General features: G+C 39.8%; 1 protein-coding gene across 1 annotated transcript; it reads left to right on the forward strand.

Annotated features, from left to right (window-relative positions):
- Positions 1-1,638: 1,638 nt before the first annotated feature.
- On the forward strand, positions 1,639-12,350 carry cmc1 (C-x(9)-C motif containing 1). The gene is made up of 4 exons (XM_039805546.1): positions 1,639-1,745; positions 2,238-2,330; positions 11,238-11,328; positions 11,560-12,350. Exons 1-4 carry the CDS (start codon positions 1,727-1,729, stop codon positions 11,678-11,680), a joined length of 324 nt encoding a protein of 107 aa, XP_039661480.1. The 5' UTR covers positions 1,639-1,726; the 3' UTR covers positions 11,681-12,350.
- Positions 12,351-14,845: the final 2,495 nt, after the last annotated feature.

Genomic DNA, 14,845 nt, shown 5'->3' on the forward strand with positions numbered 1-14,845 from the left:
AAGTATGGGGTAAACAAAACAAAAACATGTGCAGTGTATACAGGTGATGGCCTGTGGTATCTGTTTGTTAAAGTAGTCTTTTTTCTTCTTGTAGAAATCATTGTTTTTTTTCTTTGTGGCCTTTGTTTTGGAGATGAAAAGAATGTGCTCCTCCACAGAGGTGGAAGTAACAGCTTTAGCGTTGTAAGGGCAGACAGCCGTGAGAACTTCAGGCAGACAGGCAAGAGATTCACTATATCCCCTCTGCTGCTGGCATGTGTGGGTGAGTGTGAGTTGTGAAGGCGCACTGGGTGTGTATGTGTGGTTTGGATGTGGAGGTGGGTAGCTTACGCCTGCTTTTTACTGTAGTCTATAGCCTATAACAGTATGTGTGAAGCTTGTTTATTGTTTCAAGGTGTTTGTGTGTCTGTGTCTGTGAGTGTGTACCTGTCGCTTTGACTGAACAGGTGGGGGCTCCTTGCATGGGATCTAGACAGCCAGTCCGCCACACAACTGACTGTGGTCAGACTTACTGTGCTCAACATGCAGTCTGGTGCAGGCTCAGAAACATTGTGGTAGAATGTCGATGTACTTTCAGCGGAGTATTTTTCATCATTCGTATTGCTTTATTTCACTCATGCCAGTTTGTCCAAATAATGATAATTTATTTTTATTATGTTGTCTTTTCTTTTGCATGTGAAAGAACAAAGAAAAAATAATATTTTATCATAGCATCCAGTCATCAAATAAGGCTAAACTTAAGCCATAATAATTCAGCCATAATTTGGAATACTGTTTAATTTGTCAGTGATGCTACAGATATCATAGCTGACAGTTTTGCAGCTTCTGCCCATTGATCACATGTGACATTTGCAAGGGATTTATACAATTATTTCATAACAATCAATTAAAATGTATGAAATGTGGAATAATGTTAAAGGAAACATGTCTTCACTATATACACATAGGCTCTAACATGTCACCATCATATTTAACAAATTTTACACTATTTCACTTTTTTTCACATAAAAAAAAAGACTTCACTATGATGCTTAGCAACGACATTACTCACAAATTAGAAAACCTTGTGTTAATGTGTTACTGGCATGCCCACCTCCTGTACCGTAAAATGTTGTCCAAGGAAATAGCAGGTTTGTTTTTCTGGAGCAAACTATTTCGTTTTATGAGGAGTTGTGATTGGGTTTAGCTGTCCGATTTTTTCATACATACTTAGGCCTACCTCACACCTAATTTTAGTGCAATTACAATGAAAACCTTGAATGTATAATAATAATAATAATAATAATAATAATAATAATAATAATAATAATAATAGTTATTGTTACTATTATTAAAAATATTACTATTGTTATGCTTAATCACAATAATGGATAAGCATTAATTAAATAATTAATTATGGGTATCTTATGAATGTAAATGGAAACGGCAAATCATCAGGAACTCCAACAGAAATGACTATAGATCTAAATCACCACCTCTCTGATATTAAATATAAGTTGAATAAGTTTGCAAAGACAGCAGGGCCGCCGGATTGTAAACCATGGACGTATTAGCTGAAATCTACCGGTAAATCCATACTGTAGTATCAGTCAATGGGTAAATCCCATAAGACCGTGTGTGACTCTGGGATTTGTAGTTTCTTACGCTGCCTAACTGCGTCAGCGGAAGTATTTTGAATGTACGTAAGCTACTGTAGGTCACATTTGTTTTGAGACACATTACCACAATGGAGGCAGCTAGCACAGGTATTAAACATTTCTGCTCTCTTAAATGCATGGCGTACCTATTATGACATAACGTTACCTAAGTATGCAAGTTATGTCGCTCTTTATACAGCTTTATTTAGCCCCGAGCATTCAGGAAAGACTAACATTACTCACTGTTATGTGGACTCGTGTGGCTAACGTTAGCTAGCATAATAAACTAAAATGGCTAATGATAATTAGTCTTCTTGTCTATCCACTAGGTCATGTACACTGTCTGAAATTGACTTTATAGCTTTGAACGCTGTTCGATCGTCTGCATGAATGTAATGAACAGTGATGTTGCCCCAGAATGCATAGATACAATATATGCCAGAATGTGTCTCTCATGTGTGAGTACACTGAAGCAAAAGCCATAACATAAGAGGCATGCACGGGGGATGATGATGATGATGATGGTGATGACGACGATGACCCCAATGGTTCTGATGTTTTACCTGTGTATCTGTCTTTCTGTTCGCCTTGCTCTCTTAGAGGAGATCCAACTGAGGCATGTGGAGAAAGATGTCCTTATCCCCAAAATGATGAGGGAGAAAGCCAAGGAGCGCTGTGCTCAGAAAGTTGAAGGTGTGTGTATCGCTGTGCGACTGTTAGAACCCTACCCAAAAGTCCAACTTAATGAGTAAAACTCTAGTTTAGAAAAGCAGGACCACAGCCATTCTTGTGTTTTGTTTGGTTTTGCTGGTGACATTTACCCTACACATACAAATTAATTTACTTTACACATTTTGCAATTGGAAAACTAAAATAGTTTTGTCTTTATTCAGGGATGTCACTAGGATTGAAAGACAGGGGGGGGGGGGCTTTCCCTTGCAAAATCTTACTTAACAACGTTACTCGAATGTTAGCTTTTAGATACATCAAAGCTGCATGGGGGGAACTTACTTAGGCCAGACTGTGCTCCTGCTGAGGCTATGCTTCTGTAGGCTATGACTTAAATGCTATCCATCTGCTTGTATAAATGTGTGATAAAGTAATACCATACATAATTCCTCTCTCTATTAGATAAGTAAGTTGCAGGTCAAAATAAGACTTATTTAATTACACTTACTACTCACGGTAGAGTGGTTAAATCAGTGTCATGTCAACATCCAAAATGCCATGTAAAACAGACAAACAGAGGTCAGTGTACCATGAATAGCAGTACTAGGAGTGACCTCTAGCTCACCTAGTAAGAGCATGCTCCCCATGTAGGCTGAGTCCTTTGCAGCGGCCCGGGTTCGAATCCGACCTGCGGCCCTTTGCTGCGTGTCATCCCCTCTCTTTCTCTCCCCCTTTCCTGTCTATCCACTGTCGATTAAAAGGGAAAAACCCCAAAAAATAATCTTTAAAAAAACAAAAATAGCAGTACTATAGAAAGAATGAAATGATAAATAATCATTGTTGCATACTTTATCATGTAAGCTGTTGATAAGGATCCTATTTAAAGTAGCTACTGTCATAATTTAATAACCTGATGGCGGAGGAATAAAAGTTTAGACGATTACTATATGTATGTATGCTCATGTATAGTCTACATACTTCTACATCTACATACTTGTTTAATTTATTACAGCAAATGAATGCAGAAAGTTAAGTTGGTCAGAATATAGCATATATAATAAATATGAAATAATTTAGTTTAGGCTATGCCTTAGTTCCTAGACCTGCCAACAAATGCCTATTGTTAGAAGAAAACAAAACACCCCACACTTTTTTAACCAGTGGTTCTCAAAGTTTTTGACATCAAGGATCCCCAAACAGACACAAACTAGACCACGGACCCCCATTTGATTAGATTTTGTCCCAGGGTTCCCATCTGATAGGATTTTTGCTTTTAGATGTTTTATTACAGAAAGTCTATGAAAGCCATGACCAAAATAGTTATGCATTCGTTCTAGTCATTGTGTTAATTATGGATGGAATTATAGTGAAAATAAATTATTTAACTTTTTGCTGGGGACCCCCTGGAACCCTATCAAGGACCACTTTGAGAACCATTGCTTTAGACCACTAACTCTACTGACCTCAATCAAGCCGCCTCCCTCAGTTCAGCTGCCCTGCCAAACTCCTGCTACTCTCTCTCTCCTTAAATATCTTCCAGTATCCATCTGCTCAGTGAATTGAAGGATATACCGGTACGATAGCATTAACAGTGACACTGACATTTAGTTTTCCGTGACAACATTCTATAGGGACTGATATTGTTTTAAGAGAGAGAGAGAGAGAGAGAGAGAGAGAGAGAGAGAGAGAGAGAGCATGCTATATTAATGGCAAAAAATAGAGAGCTTCGGATAACTAGCTAGGTTAGTTATTTATTGTATTTCACTTATTCACTGTAGCTAGACTATTGTTTTCCATAGCCAACTAAAATATTCCTTTATCGTTACCTCAAGTAAATGTAGCTAGTAAAAGTCATTAACAACAAATTTCACTCTGTATTGCTCACTGTGTGTGCAGTAGCAAGTTCAGACCAAAGATTCGCAACGAGACGAGATGAAACCTGCAGCTACTTGCAACGCACCGTTGCGATACCTTCTGAAAGCTGCCAGTTTGCACCAATGAGACGAGACAAGGCGGTGTACCGTCTTCATAGCCATTGACTCTTGGTACTTCTGTCTAACTTTCACACCTGCCTTTTTGTTGCTGGAAATATTTGTTGTTTTTAAATATGAATTTGGATAGTGAGATGCTTGCTACAGTTGCATTTCAAGTGATAAATCAGCAAAAACAACGTTTTATTTCTCTGATTCACCTCAATGATACATTATTCATTTAAATTTATTAATAAACCCCTGGACTGTAGGCTAATATTTCAAGTGTTTGAGCAAGATCTTCAAAACTTTGTGCAAATTCAAAATATATCGGTGTTCTCTGTGATTTGGAGGAGTTGTGATATTTTGAGAAAAATTGTTATAATAGGCTATTACAAGAATACAGTCACTATATTTCAGAAAATAATCTACCTGCACCGTAGCCTGCTGTGCAGTACGTGATTGCTCTGCTGATTAGGGGTGAAAAAATCGATACACTTGAGTATCGCGATATTTTATTTTGCAATACTGTATCAATTTTCAAAAAGGCATTATCGATTATTTTTTATTTTTTTTAAACAATTACATTTTAATTAAATTTTTTTTATGTTAAAAAATATTCATGTAAGACAGTGGTTCACATTTATGTTGTGTTTAAACCCCCTACCGCTAGATGGCTATGCTGAGACACACCACTAGTGTCCTTGCCTAACAGTGCCTAGCAGTGCTGACTTTATGCTAGAAGCTAACAATGTAGCTGAACTTTGGCCTACTTTTAGCATATAAACATTAGCTCACTAAGAACCTGTGAGCCACAGTCCCAAACTGGCAGTTTGATTTTCTTTTGTACTGAATTGTTTACCTAAAGTAAACTTCTTTGGCTTTTCTGAACATCATGTCGTCTTTTAAATATTAGTTTTTCTAAAATTATACTTAAAAAAAATCCCAATATATCGCCTTACGCACAGTATCGAAATATATTGCAATATATTGAATTGTGACCCATGTATCGTGATACGTATCGTATCGCCAGATTCTTGCCAATACACAGCCCTACTGCTGATATGGTAGATCTCAGACCTTCTGACAGACACAGAGCCCCGTTTGAGACTGGTCGCTGAATGAGACAACATTTAGGGAAGTGGCTGAACGCTGCTATACATCAGAGGTGGAAAACCGAAACTATGGCAGAAATACACGGAGCACAAGCGCGTCACATCTGCCGCAGCATGTCGACAGCAGAGGGCATCCGTGATAAACCTGAAGCTGCACAGCTTTTTACAAAGAGAGACTGCAGTGCACGACGATACAGAACGATAAATGGTGAGGGAAGATTGATTTAACGTAGTGAGTGATACAGAGTGCACTGTAACATTTAGGAACATGAGGTAGCTTCAGCCCCCCTAAAATAGGCCTAACGACGTCCCTGTCTTTATTCATCAGAGACGGTTTAGTGAGACCACCCAACTCAGCAATTTCCTGTATCTGTGTAACGTGGGTTTCACTACTGCCACGCCTCTTTAGGAGACAAGCGGCAGGTCCTGAGTGTATTGATTCCAATGAGAGAAGTAAACATGAACACAGATTATGACCTATTCTTTCGCCCCATATTCACCAAAGTAGCGCTGCACAATTAATCAGAAAAGTGATAGATTGATTATTATTTATACATTGTTTGATTTACAAATCCTGGTTAAATTGGGTCCGCAAGACAATTTTTGGCATAAATACCCCACAATGCAATGTGGTAGTGATGACGACATTCATAACAGACAATGGTGGACAGCCACCAAGGAAGAAGCAAGTAGTCATGTAGTTTAACGAATTCCCAGTGCAATACAACAACACCGTCACCTCTTTCCATAAGCCATGTAGCCCACGCAGCTAACGTTTGCAAGTCTTACCTGAATCGCCATTTTGACGATAGGAGAAGAGGGTAGCAGCCTGCGCTGGATTACACGGGTGCTTTTGATGATAGTGCTTGTGATGGAAAGCATTATGGCTCGCTATTTGACCAGCTAGCGTTAAGTAATGCCCTGCGGTAGATTTGCAGAGGTCTGTAGAGCTGAGGTTGGCATCAGTTACCATGGTTATTGGTTAGGTGTCTTCAAACAGCAAGGAGGCTCTCATGAAGTGACGTAATTACAGCTCAACGCATCTGAAACGATACATACGCCTGTTTATTCACACAAAAGTATGTTGAACGATAGAACACAAATTGGGTATGTAGTGCATAGTATGCTATTTTGGACGCAGCCTGAGTGGATCCTGTATTCTGAATGCAATAAAAAAAGGATTGTACATGGAACAAAATACAGCATACTGGCACATTAGCTGCAGTAGTAAAGGTCAAAAAGTACTATCTTTTACCTTGTCTTTCTAACCCTTCTTCAAAGGTCCAGTGTGTAACGTGTTTAGTTGTTCATTATCCAAATCTGTGTTGCCCGTTGACAAATTTGTCCTTTTTTCATGAATATTTACCACCACCATCAATTCCAAGTATTCCTTTTGGCTTGAAATTTTACATTTGCATCTGAATGAACTGGGGTAGACGCTCCATATTCATGCGCCATCTTGAAATACATTAGCCGGTAAGGGACATACAGGACATACTCCTCCGCTTTTCGCGTTTTCGCTGTCGCATGATAAACTTGCAGGTGCTGCTAATGCTGCTAATGGGTATTGTCGCTTCCCGGCCCCGGCAAGTTTGACGAAGGAAACATGGAGGACCACACGTATTCAAAATCCAAATTTCAGGAGGAACAGGAGTCTTCTTCTTCGCCCAGAAAAAGGATATTTAAAATAGGGGTGGGGGAAAAAATCGATACAGCATAGTATCGCTATATTTTCCGTGGCAATACTGTATCGATACACAGACGCCAAGTATCGATCTTTTATTATACATGTGTTGGTCAGTTTGTCTGCTTGACACAATCCCATTTTGCAGCAATAAAATTGAAGTGAGATGAACAAACAGAGAAATGTATCTTTTTAGATAAAACCGATGTTGACAAAGTTTTCTTTTGGAGACATAATTTGAAATTGGGAAAAATGTAATAAATTGCAATATATCGCAGAATATTGCAGTATCTTTAAAATCGCAATAATATTGTATCGTGACGTTAAGTATCGTGATGATATTGTATCGTGAGGCCTCTGGTGATTCCCACCACTAATTGAAAAGAGCAAGAGACCGGCGTCGTCATAAAAAAATGAGTGAACATTGGAGCTGCCTTCCAAAGATGGAAAGACCTGATGAAGGAAAAGGGGATGGAAAGAGACGCCGAATGGCTACCGTAGCTGTAATACGTACTTTGAACTGCGTGGCGCGAGAGAGTTGATTACGATATATGATCTCAACGCTAGATGGGAGAAATTCCCACACAATGGACCTTTTAACTCAATTGACCCCCTAAATAGATGCTTGCATAATGGTCTGGAAATCAGTTATACAATTTATAATCCAAGTTTATCAAATCCCTCTGTGTATTTGCTATATTTAATACACCCCTGCAAACGGAAAGTCTTTGTATTTAAGAAAAGGTCAAAAATAAACCTTCATACTGTACTACTTGTTCATTTAAAGTTAGGAATGTGTACTACTAAAGCCTTATTATACTCAGCATGAGTGAGCAGTGGGTTTAGTGCGCACTGCACAGTCATGGAAGTATGACAGGATAATTCATTTAGTCCCCCATTGTGATCATTTTAGATGATTATTGTATCTAATAATATTCAGTTCTCATGACAGTTAAGCATCACAATATGATATTGCGACCCACCAGTTTAGTTTTGTAGTGTGCATTTTACCTCCAGAGAAATTAGGAGGAATTGTAGATTTTGGAAGGCTGTAAAACAAAGAAATGCCTAGAAATTTAGACAGTGTTGGAGAACACCACTTATTTTTTTTTTTTTTTTTTTTTTTTAGATAATATGAAAATACAGTTCATTAATGTTCCTTATTTATGGTTGAACTTCTTCCTCAAAATTTGGCTTAAAGTCTACTTATAATAGCCTGTTCACCAGACTTTGTGTCTGAGTATGTGTGACACAACTATATTTAATACATAAGCAATCTAACAGAAAATCTGACTCCAGGCCATGATGTATGTTGTGTTATTTTCATTACAGCCACAAAAGTCTCACTCTCCCACTAAAGATGGGTTATTCATCAAGGCATTTAACGTTATAATTCTTTTTCAAATGGTAACTTCATAGTTTGGGAATTATTTTGACACCTGTAAATCATAATCTGCAACACTACATGTTGTTGGTTTGGAGGTTATTTAATATGTTCCTTCTATGGAATTTCTAAATGAGTTTTTCCTGTTGACTCTTATTTGGCCAAACTGTTTCCCACCACCATGAACACCCACTTCTTGAGTCCTTTTATGCGTCGTTTCTGCCTACCCCTTCTGACCAAGAACAGATCCAAATTTTCTTTCATACCACAAGCCATAAAAGCCTTAAATCAGTCAGAATAAGCTAGTCGTCCAGCTGGTCTGACCATACCCAAGGGTGTATAGTGTATTGTAGTGTGTGATGTATATTCTTCATGTTTTGTTTGTCGGTGTCTGATATAATAATTATTTGTTTGTATCATATGTCTGATGTCTTGTTATAAAGTGCCTTGCGATTGTGCCGCAAACCAAACTGCCCCACGGGGACAATAAAGTTATCTACTACTACTACTACTTTTAATTTTCTCTGAATTGAGGAGCAGGCCAATTTGGCATAACACCAGTTACCACTTCATCTGCATGGAAATGCTGGCTGCAGCTTTGCTCACATATGCCCTGTCTGCAGCCGCAGCACATCAGCCGGATAATGACTAGGTGATGTGGTTTTGTGAAATCTGATGACAGCCTGTATGAACCAGTGTGTACTGCTCACGCAGGGAAACGGTGCACATGCAGCCTAAGGTGATGGGGCAGACCGTGACTGTGTGGGTAGTGGAAACCCCCCTCACACTAGCTTCTCGTCCTACTCATTTTCACACCTCCATGTCCGCCCTCTATCATGTCATTCTTTATGTTTGTGTCTGCACTGGGCTCCCGCGTTTGTGTGTGTGTGTGTGTGTGTGTGTGTGTGTGTGTGTGTGTGTGTGTGTGTATGTGTGTGTAGATTGCGTTTTACAAAGGAAAGTCAAAAAAACAAAAACAAAAAGAATCTAGTAGTATGTTTTCTTGTGTGATCTGTCTCCACACGCCTCTACAGCCCACAGTTGTATATTGTAGGCTTTGTTGTTGAACCTGACGAGTACTACTGACCTGTACGCAACATCTTTGTAGTTTTATTTGACCTGACGGGATTTTTCCTTTTGCATTGATGCTTCATGTCAGTACTTTCGCATGTCTTTTAGAATCCACCGTTTAAACAGCCCACATACTTAATGAGCAACCACTTCTGACATTGACATTGGCTACTGTGATATTTTTGCTTTGGTTTGCAGAAAGCTACTCGGATGTACGTTGAATTCATTCAGCCTGTGTCTGGATCCCCACACTCAAAATATATATATATATATATATATATTATAATATTTTTTTTTTTTAAAGTAATTTTTCCCCAACTACTACTACTATTGCATACTTTTTCACAGTTACTGTTTCATTATTAATTAATTTCATTATTCAGAAATACATAAATCTTGCTCAAGTCAAGACATTTATGTTATGTTTCAAGTAATTATGTATTAGAGGTTCACACCTTTTATCTTGCTCTAAAGGTCCAAGTCTCCCTAAACGTTCATGCCCCTAGCTTCTGCTTTTCTACTAACTGCCAAACTAAACTTCTGCATCTTTAAAAATGGCAAACAAGACAGCCTAAAGTAAAGGCGGCATCACACTTTTCTTTAGGAGGGCCTTTTCTGACATAAAGCCCGGCTCATAGATTTGCCTTTTGGTGCAGCTGCGATCAGAAAGGCAACCCTCTGCAGCTTCTATTAGTACCATGGGACAGGGATGAGGCGTTTGCTGATTAGATTAGTCGCACTGTTCTGCTTCTCCAAATTGGTTTTGCAGTTGGTTTTTTCACATCTGCATCCTGATGAAAGTGTCTGTGTGATAACCATACTGATGCCACTGATAAAGGTAATTACTGTATGATGTCAGCTGTTTGAAAGGGGACATGGGAGGGCAGTCTTTTTCTAACTAAAGCCTTGAGAAAGAGCTTGCTAACAAGGTGAAGACTCAGTCTTCGACACATTATTTACCAGGACCTCGCACGTTTTAATCTGGAATACACCAGTAGCCAGGGCACAATGTCACTGACGCAGCCTCGTGGAACGGCTTTTCATTTGTGTCGCCGTTGTCAATTCAACGCTGGCGGCGGGCGGGTGTGTGCGTGAGACGAGCACGGCCGCGACAGGTTCACGGGATTTTGGCCCACTTGTCGCTCCGCTTGCCCAGCGCTCCCTACCTGCCCGCTTGCCTGAATTACAAGGCGCATCAGTCGCTCCCCGTTTGAAAAGCCCTGTAGTGCTGCCTTTGTTTTGTGTTTTCACAATATACATTTTCATATTTGATTGTCTGTATGTATGATAATGGATTTTTCCTTCTTTTTTTTTTTACAATTTGATTATATTTTCAAATTAAGAATATTCATTGACAGCCCTAGCAGGTACTGGGCTGACTAAAGAGCCAATGTGGAAACTAGGCGACCACAGCTAGGTTGATTCCTTGGTTTCAGTTTGATAAGAGGGCCAGAGAGACCAGGTTCCTTCTTGTGGTGGAGTGCGAAGATGAGGCCCATCTTGGTTTAATTGTGGCTACTTGTCTTCTTTTCTGGGCTTGTACTCTAGAATCAAATAGTATAGGGTAAAATGTAGGATGTTTAAAATATTTTAAGCAAGTTCTATTCATACATATATGTTTGAGGCTAGTGTACATGTTGAACCTGTTCCTCTTTTCCTGCTAATTTCACCCTCTCTCTAACGCCTTCCTTCTCTACCTCCCTCCAGCCTTCAACCACTGCTGTAAAGAGACTGGTTTCTTAATGGTGTTTAAGTGTCGAGAGGAGAATGCAGCACTGAAGGAATGTCTGACAATACAGTGAGTCTTTTGCAATTTCCTCTGCAACACTCAGCACTCGCACAGTAAGCTGTGGTATCGCACCAACATCTTCTGCATGGGCTTACCCACTCTTGTCAGCCACCCTCGCACTCTCAACTGTTGTCTATCAAGTCTCAGTCGCCTCAAAACCATATAATCACCATACAAATGAGTCATACAGGGCTACATTAATTCTGTAAAATAAATACTGTACCTTCTGTCTTCCACCAGCTACAAGGACCCTGCGTTCTTCGAGCTGTGTAAGCAGGAGTACATCCAAGAGAAGCTGGAGTTTGAGAGGACAGGGGTCCCAACAAAGAACAGGAAACAAAAAGTCCCAACTAGCATGTAATGAATGACACGACACCCAAACAACTTCCCTGGTGCAGAGTGTGAGCCAGAACCAGCACCAATTCCTACAGACCCAGAACACATGGTCATCTGGCAGGGCTTATAAATTTTAAAGGCACAAGCCTGTGTATTTAATTTAAATATGTGGAGTGACTAAAACTGGTTTGGTGTGCAAGAGTGGAATATAATTTAAAAAAGTCTATTTTTTGGTTCTGTATATTTGCAAAATGTTCTCCATCAGATGGCCAACATGATCTTCTTATCAGCATTTGCATTACATTTACCAATGAGCTTATTGATTGATAGAATATGTTGATCTGATCATACAGTCCCCTCCTGTACCTAAAGCCAGAAGATCTTCTTTAGAGTGCAGAGCTTTAGCTTCAGATGTGTACGATCAAATTGAGGGATGTTCAATATCTGCTGAACACTTTGTTGTGTCTGTGTGTCTTTGGTAATGAAGAGTCCTGTTTGTTGCCTTTGCTTGGGCCAACAGTTCTGGTAAATCATCTGCACAAGAAAGTAGAAGGCCTCCTTTAACAAATTTTTTTTTCCAAGAGACACTCATGCACTATATGTACGAGAGCTCTGACTAAGCAATGAACCATGTGTGGTAATGTGACATATGCAATGAATTGTGACATTGTAAATAAAAATATTCAGTAGCAGTACAGTGCATCAGTGGTAAATGAGACCAAACATGAATGCATTTTTTCCAGATAAACCTTCAACATCCTCTGTTTAATTCGATCAAACATGAATGATATGTACAGTACTGCGCAAAAGTTTTAGGCAGGTATGACAAAAACATGCTGTAAACTAAGAATGCTTTCAAAAATGGAAGTGTTAGTTTCTTTTCATCAGTTAACAAAATGCAGTGAATGGACAGAAGAGGAATCTAAATCAAATCAGTATTTGGTGTGACCACCCTTTGCCTTCAAGACAGCATCAATTCTTCTAGGTACACTTGCACACAGTCTTTGAAGGAACTCTGCTGGTAGGTTGTTCCAAACATCTTGGAGAACTAACCACAGATCTTCTGTGGATGTAGGCTTCCTCAAATCCTTCTGTCTCTTCATGTTATCCCAGACAGACTGGATGATGCTGAGATCAGGGCTCTGTGGGGGCCATGCCATCACTTCCAGGACTTCTTGTTCTTCTTTACGCTGAAGATAGTTCTTAATGCCCTTGGCTGTATGTTTGCCATATGTCGTTGTCCTGCTGCAGAATCAATTTGGGGCAAATCAGACGCCTCCCTGATGGTATTGCATGATGGATAAGTATCTGCCTGTATTTCTCAGCTTTGTGGACACCATTAATCCTGACCAAATCTCCAACTCCATTTGCAGAAATGCAGCCCCAAACTTGCAAGGAACCTCCACCATGCTTCACTGTTGCCTGCAGACACTCATTATTGTACCGCTCTACAGCCCTTCGGCGAACAACCTGCCTTCTGCTACAGCCAGATATTTCAAATTTTGACTCATCAGTCCAGAGCACCTGCTGCCATTTTTCTGCACCCCAGTTCCTATGTTTTCGTGCATAGTTGAGTCACTTGGCCTTGTTTTTATGTCGGAGGTATGGCTTTTTGGCCGCAACTCATCCACAAAGACCACTTCTGGCCAGACTTCTCTGGACAGTAGATGGGTGTACCTGGGTCCCACTGGTTTCTGCCAGTTCAGAGCTGATGGCACTGCTGGACATCTTTTCCGATTTCGAAGGGAAATAAGCTTGATGTGTTTTTCATCTGCTGCACTAAATTTTCTTGGTCAACCACTGCGTCTACGATCCTCAACGTTGCCCGTTTCTTCAGACTGATCTCATTAAGTGGCGTATGAATGACAAGCCAATCCGTATGCCATTTTGGCGTGTTATCAAGACGTATAATCGCTTTTTAGCATGTTTATCAACGCCGTTTGGCCTCTATTGACCTACATTATGTGTGAATTATCGCCGTAGCGAGTAGTATATAAGGATGGAAGTCCGCGGAGGGAGGTTAGTTACACAGGACTTTCACCCAGGAGAGCCGTGATCGCGTCCCGCTTGTGGCGTTTATTAAGTTTTTTTGTTTTTTGTTTTTTTTTAAGCTTTCCCAATGTTTTCTTCCTAAACCCAACCATTTATTTTCCTACGTTGGTCACCGTCGTGTTTTTGTCGTTTTTTGTGTTACTAAAGCCTTTTTTTTTTGTACACGCGTGTGACGACATTCTCGCGATAGCACGGCACCTTCTCGCAATAAGACGCCAACGTGGCAATGCCAACGTGGCAACGCCAACGTGGCAACGCCAACGTGGCAACGCCAACGTGGCGCGTATGTTTACATCCGCTACAGCATAGATATACACGTAGATAGCTCAAAGTGTGTACAGATAACACGTCATTTGGCTTTAGGAAAGTGGCGTGTATGTTTACGCGAAGTCATGATGCCATGTTGGTCTCTTTGTGCTTTTTCAAAAGAGCTTGAACAGCACATCTTGAAACACCAGTCTGCCTTGAAATATTTGTCTGGGAGAGACCTTGCTGATGCAGTATAACTACCTTGTGTCTTGTTGCTGTGCTCAGTCTTGCCATAGTTCATGACCTGTGACATAAAACTGTCTTCCACAACCTCACCTTGGTAGCAGAGTTCAGCTGTTCCTCACCCAGTTTTAAGCCTCCTTCACAGCTCTTTCTGTTTCAGTTCATGACTGTGTTTCAAACTACATGTGACATTGATGAGCATTAGCACCTGTTTGGTGTAATTGGACGATCATACACCGGACTACAATCCTACAAAATCCCTGACTTTTTGCAAGTGTACCAATAATAATAATAATAATAATAATAATAATAATAATAATAATAATTGATGCTGGTTTGAAGACAAAAAGGTAGTAACGCCAAATATTGATGTGATTTAGATTTTTCTTTTGTTTCGCTCACTTTGCATTTTGTAAATTGTTAAAAATAACCAATCATTATTTAGATTTTTGAAAGCATTCTTAGTTTACAGCATTTTTTCACACCTGCCTAAGACTTTTGCACAGTACTGTATATCATAGCGGTACACAGTTGAAAAATTCAATTTCAATTCAGGGCATTTTCAAAAGCTGGTCATTTAAGAACTTTGATTGCTCTCTCTATTTTTAATGGCTACGTGACTTTTAGCTGCTAACATCTGAGACTC

This window comes from Perca fluviatilis, chromosome 7 (genome assembly GCF_010015445.1).
Source record: "Perca fluviatilis chromosome 7, GENO_Pfluv_1.0, whole genome shotgun sequence".
NCBI classification, from domain to species: Eukaryota; Metazoa; Chordata; class Actinopteri; order Perciformes; family Percidae; genus Perca; species Perca fluviatilis.

Coding starts and splice junctions, on each gene's coding strand:
- cmc1 (XM_039805546.1), top strand. Junction 2,331..11,237: donor CTGTGCTCAGAAAGTTGAAG/GTGTGTGTATCG, acceptor ACCTCCCTCCAG/CCTTCAACCACTGCTGTAAA. Junction 11,329..11,559: donor AAGGAATGTCTGACAATACA/GTGAGTCTTTTG, acceptor GTCTTCCACCAG/CTACAAGGACCCTGCGTTCT.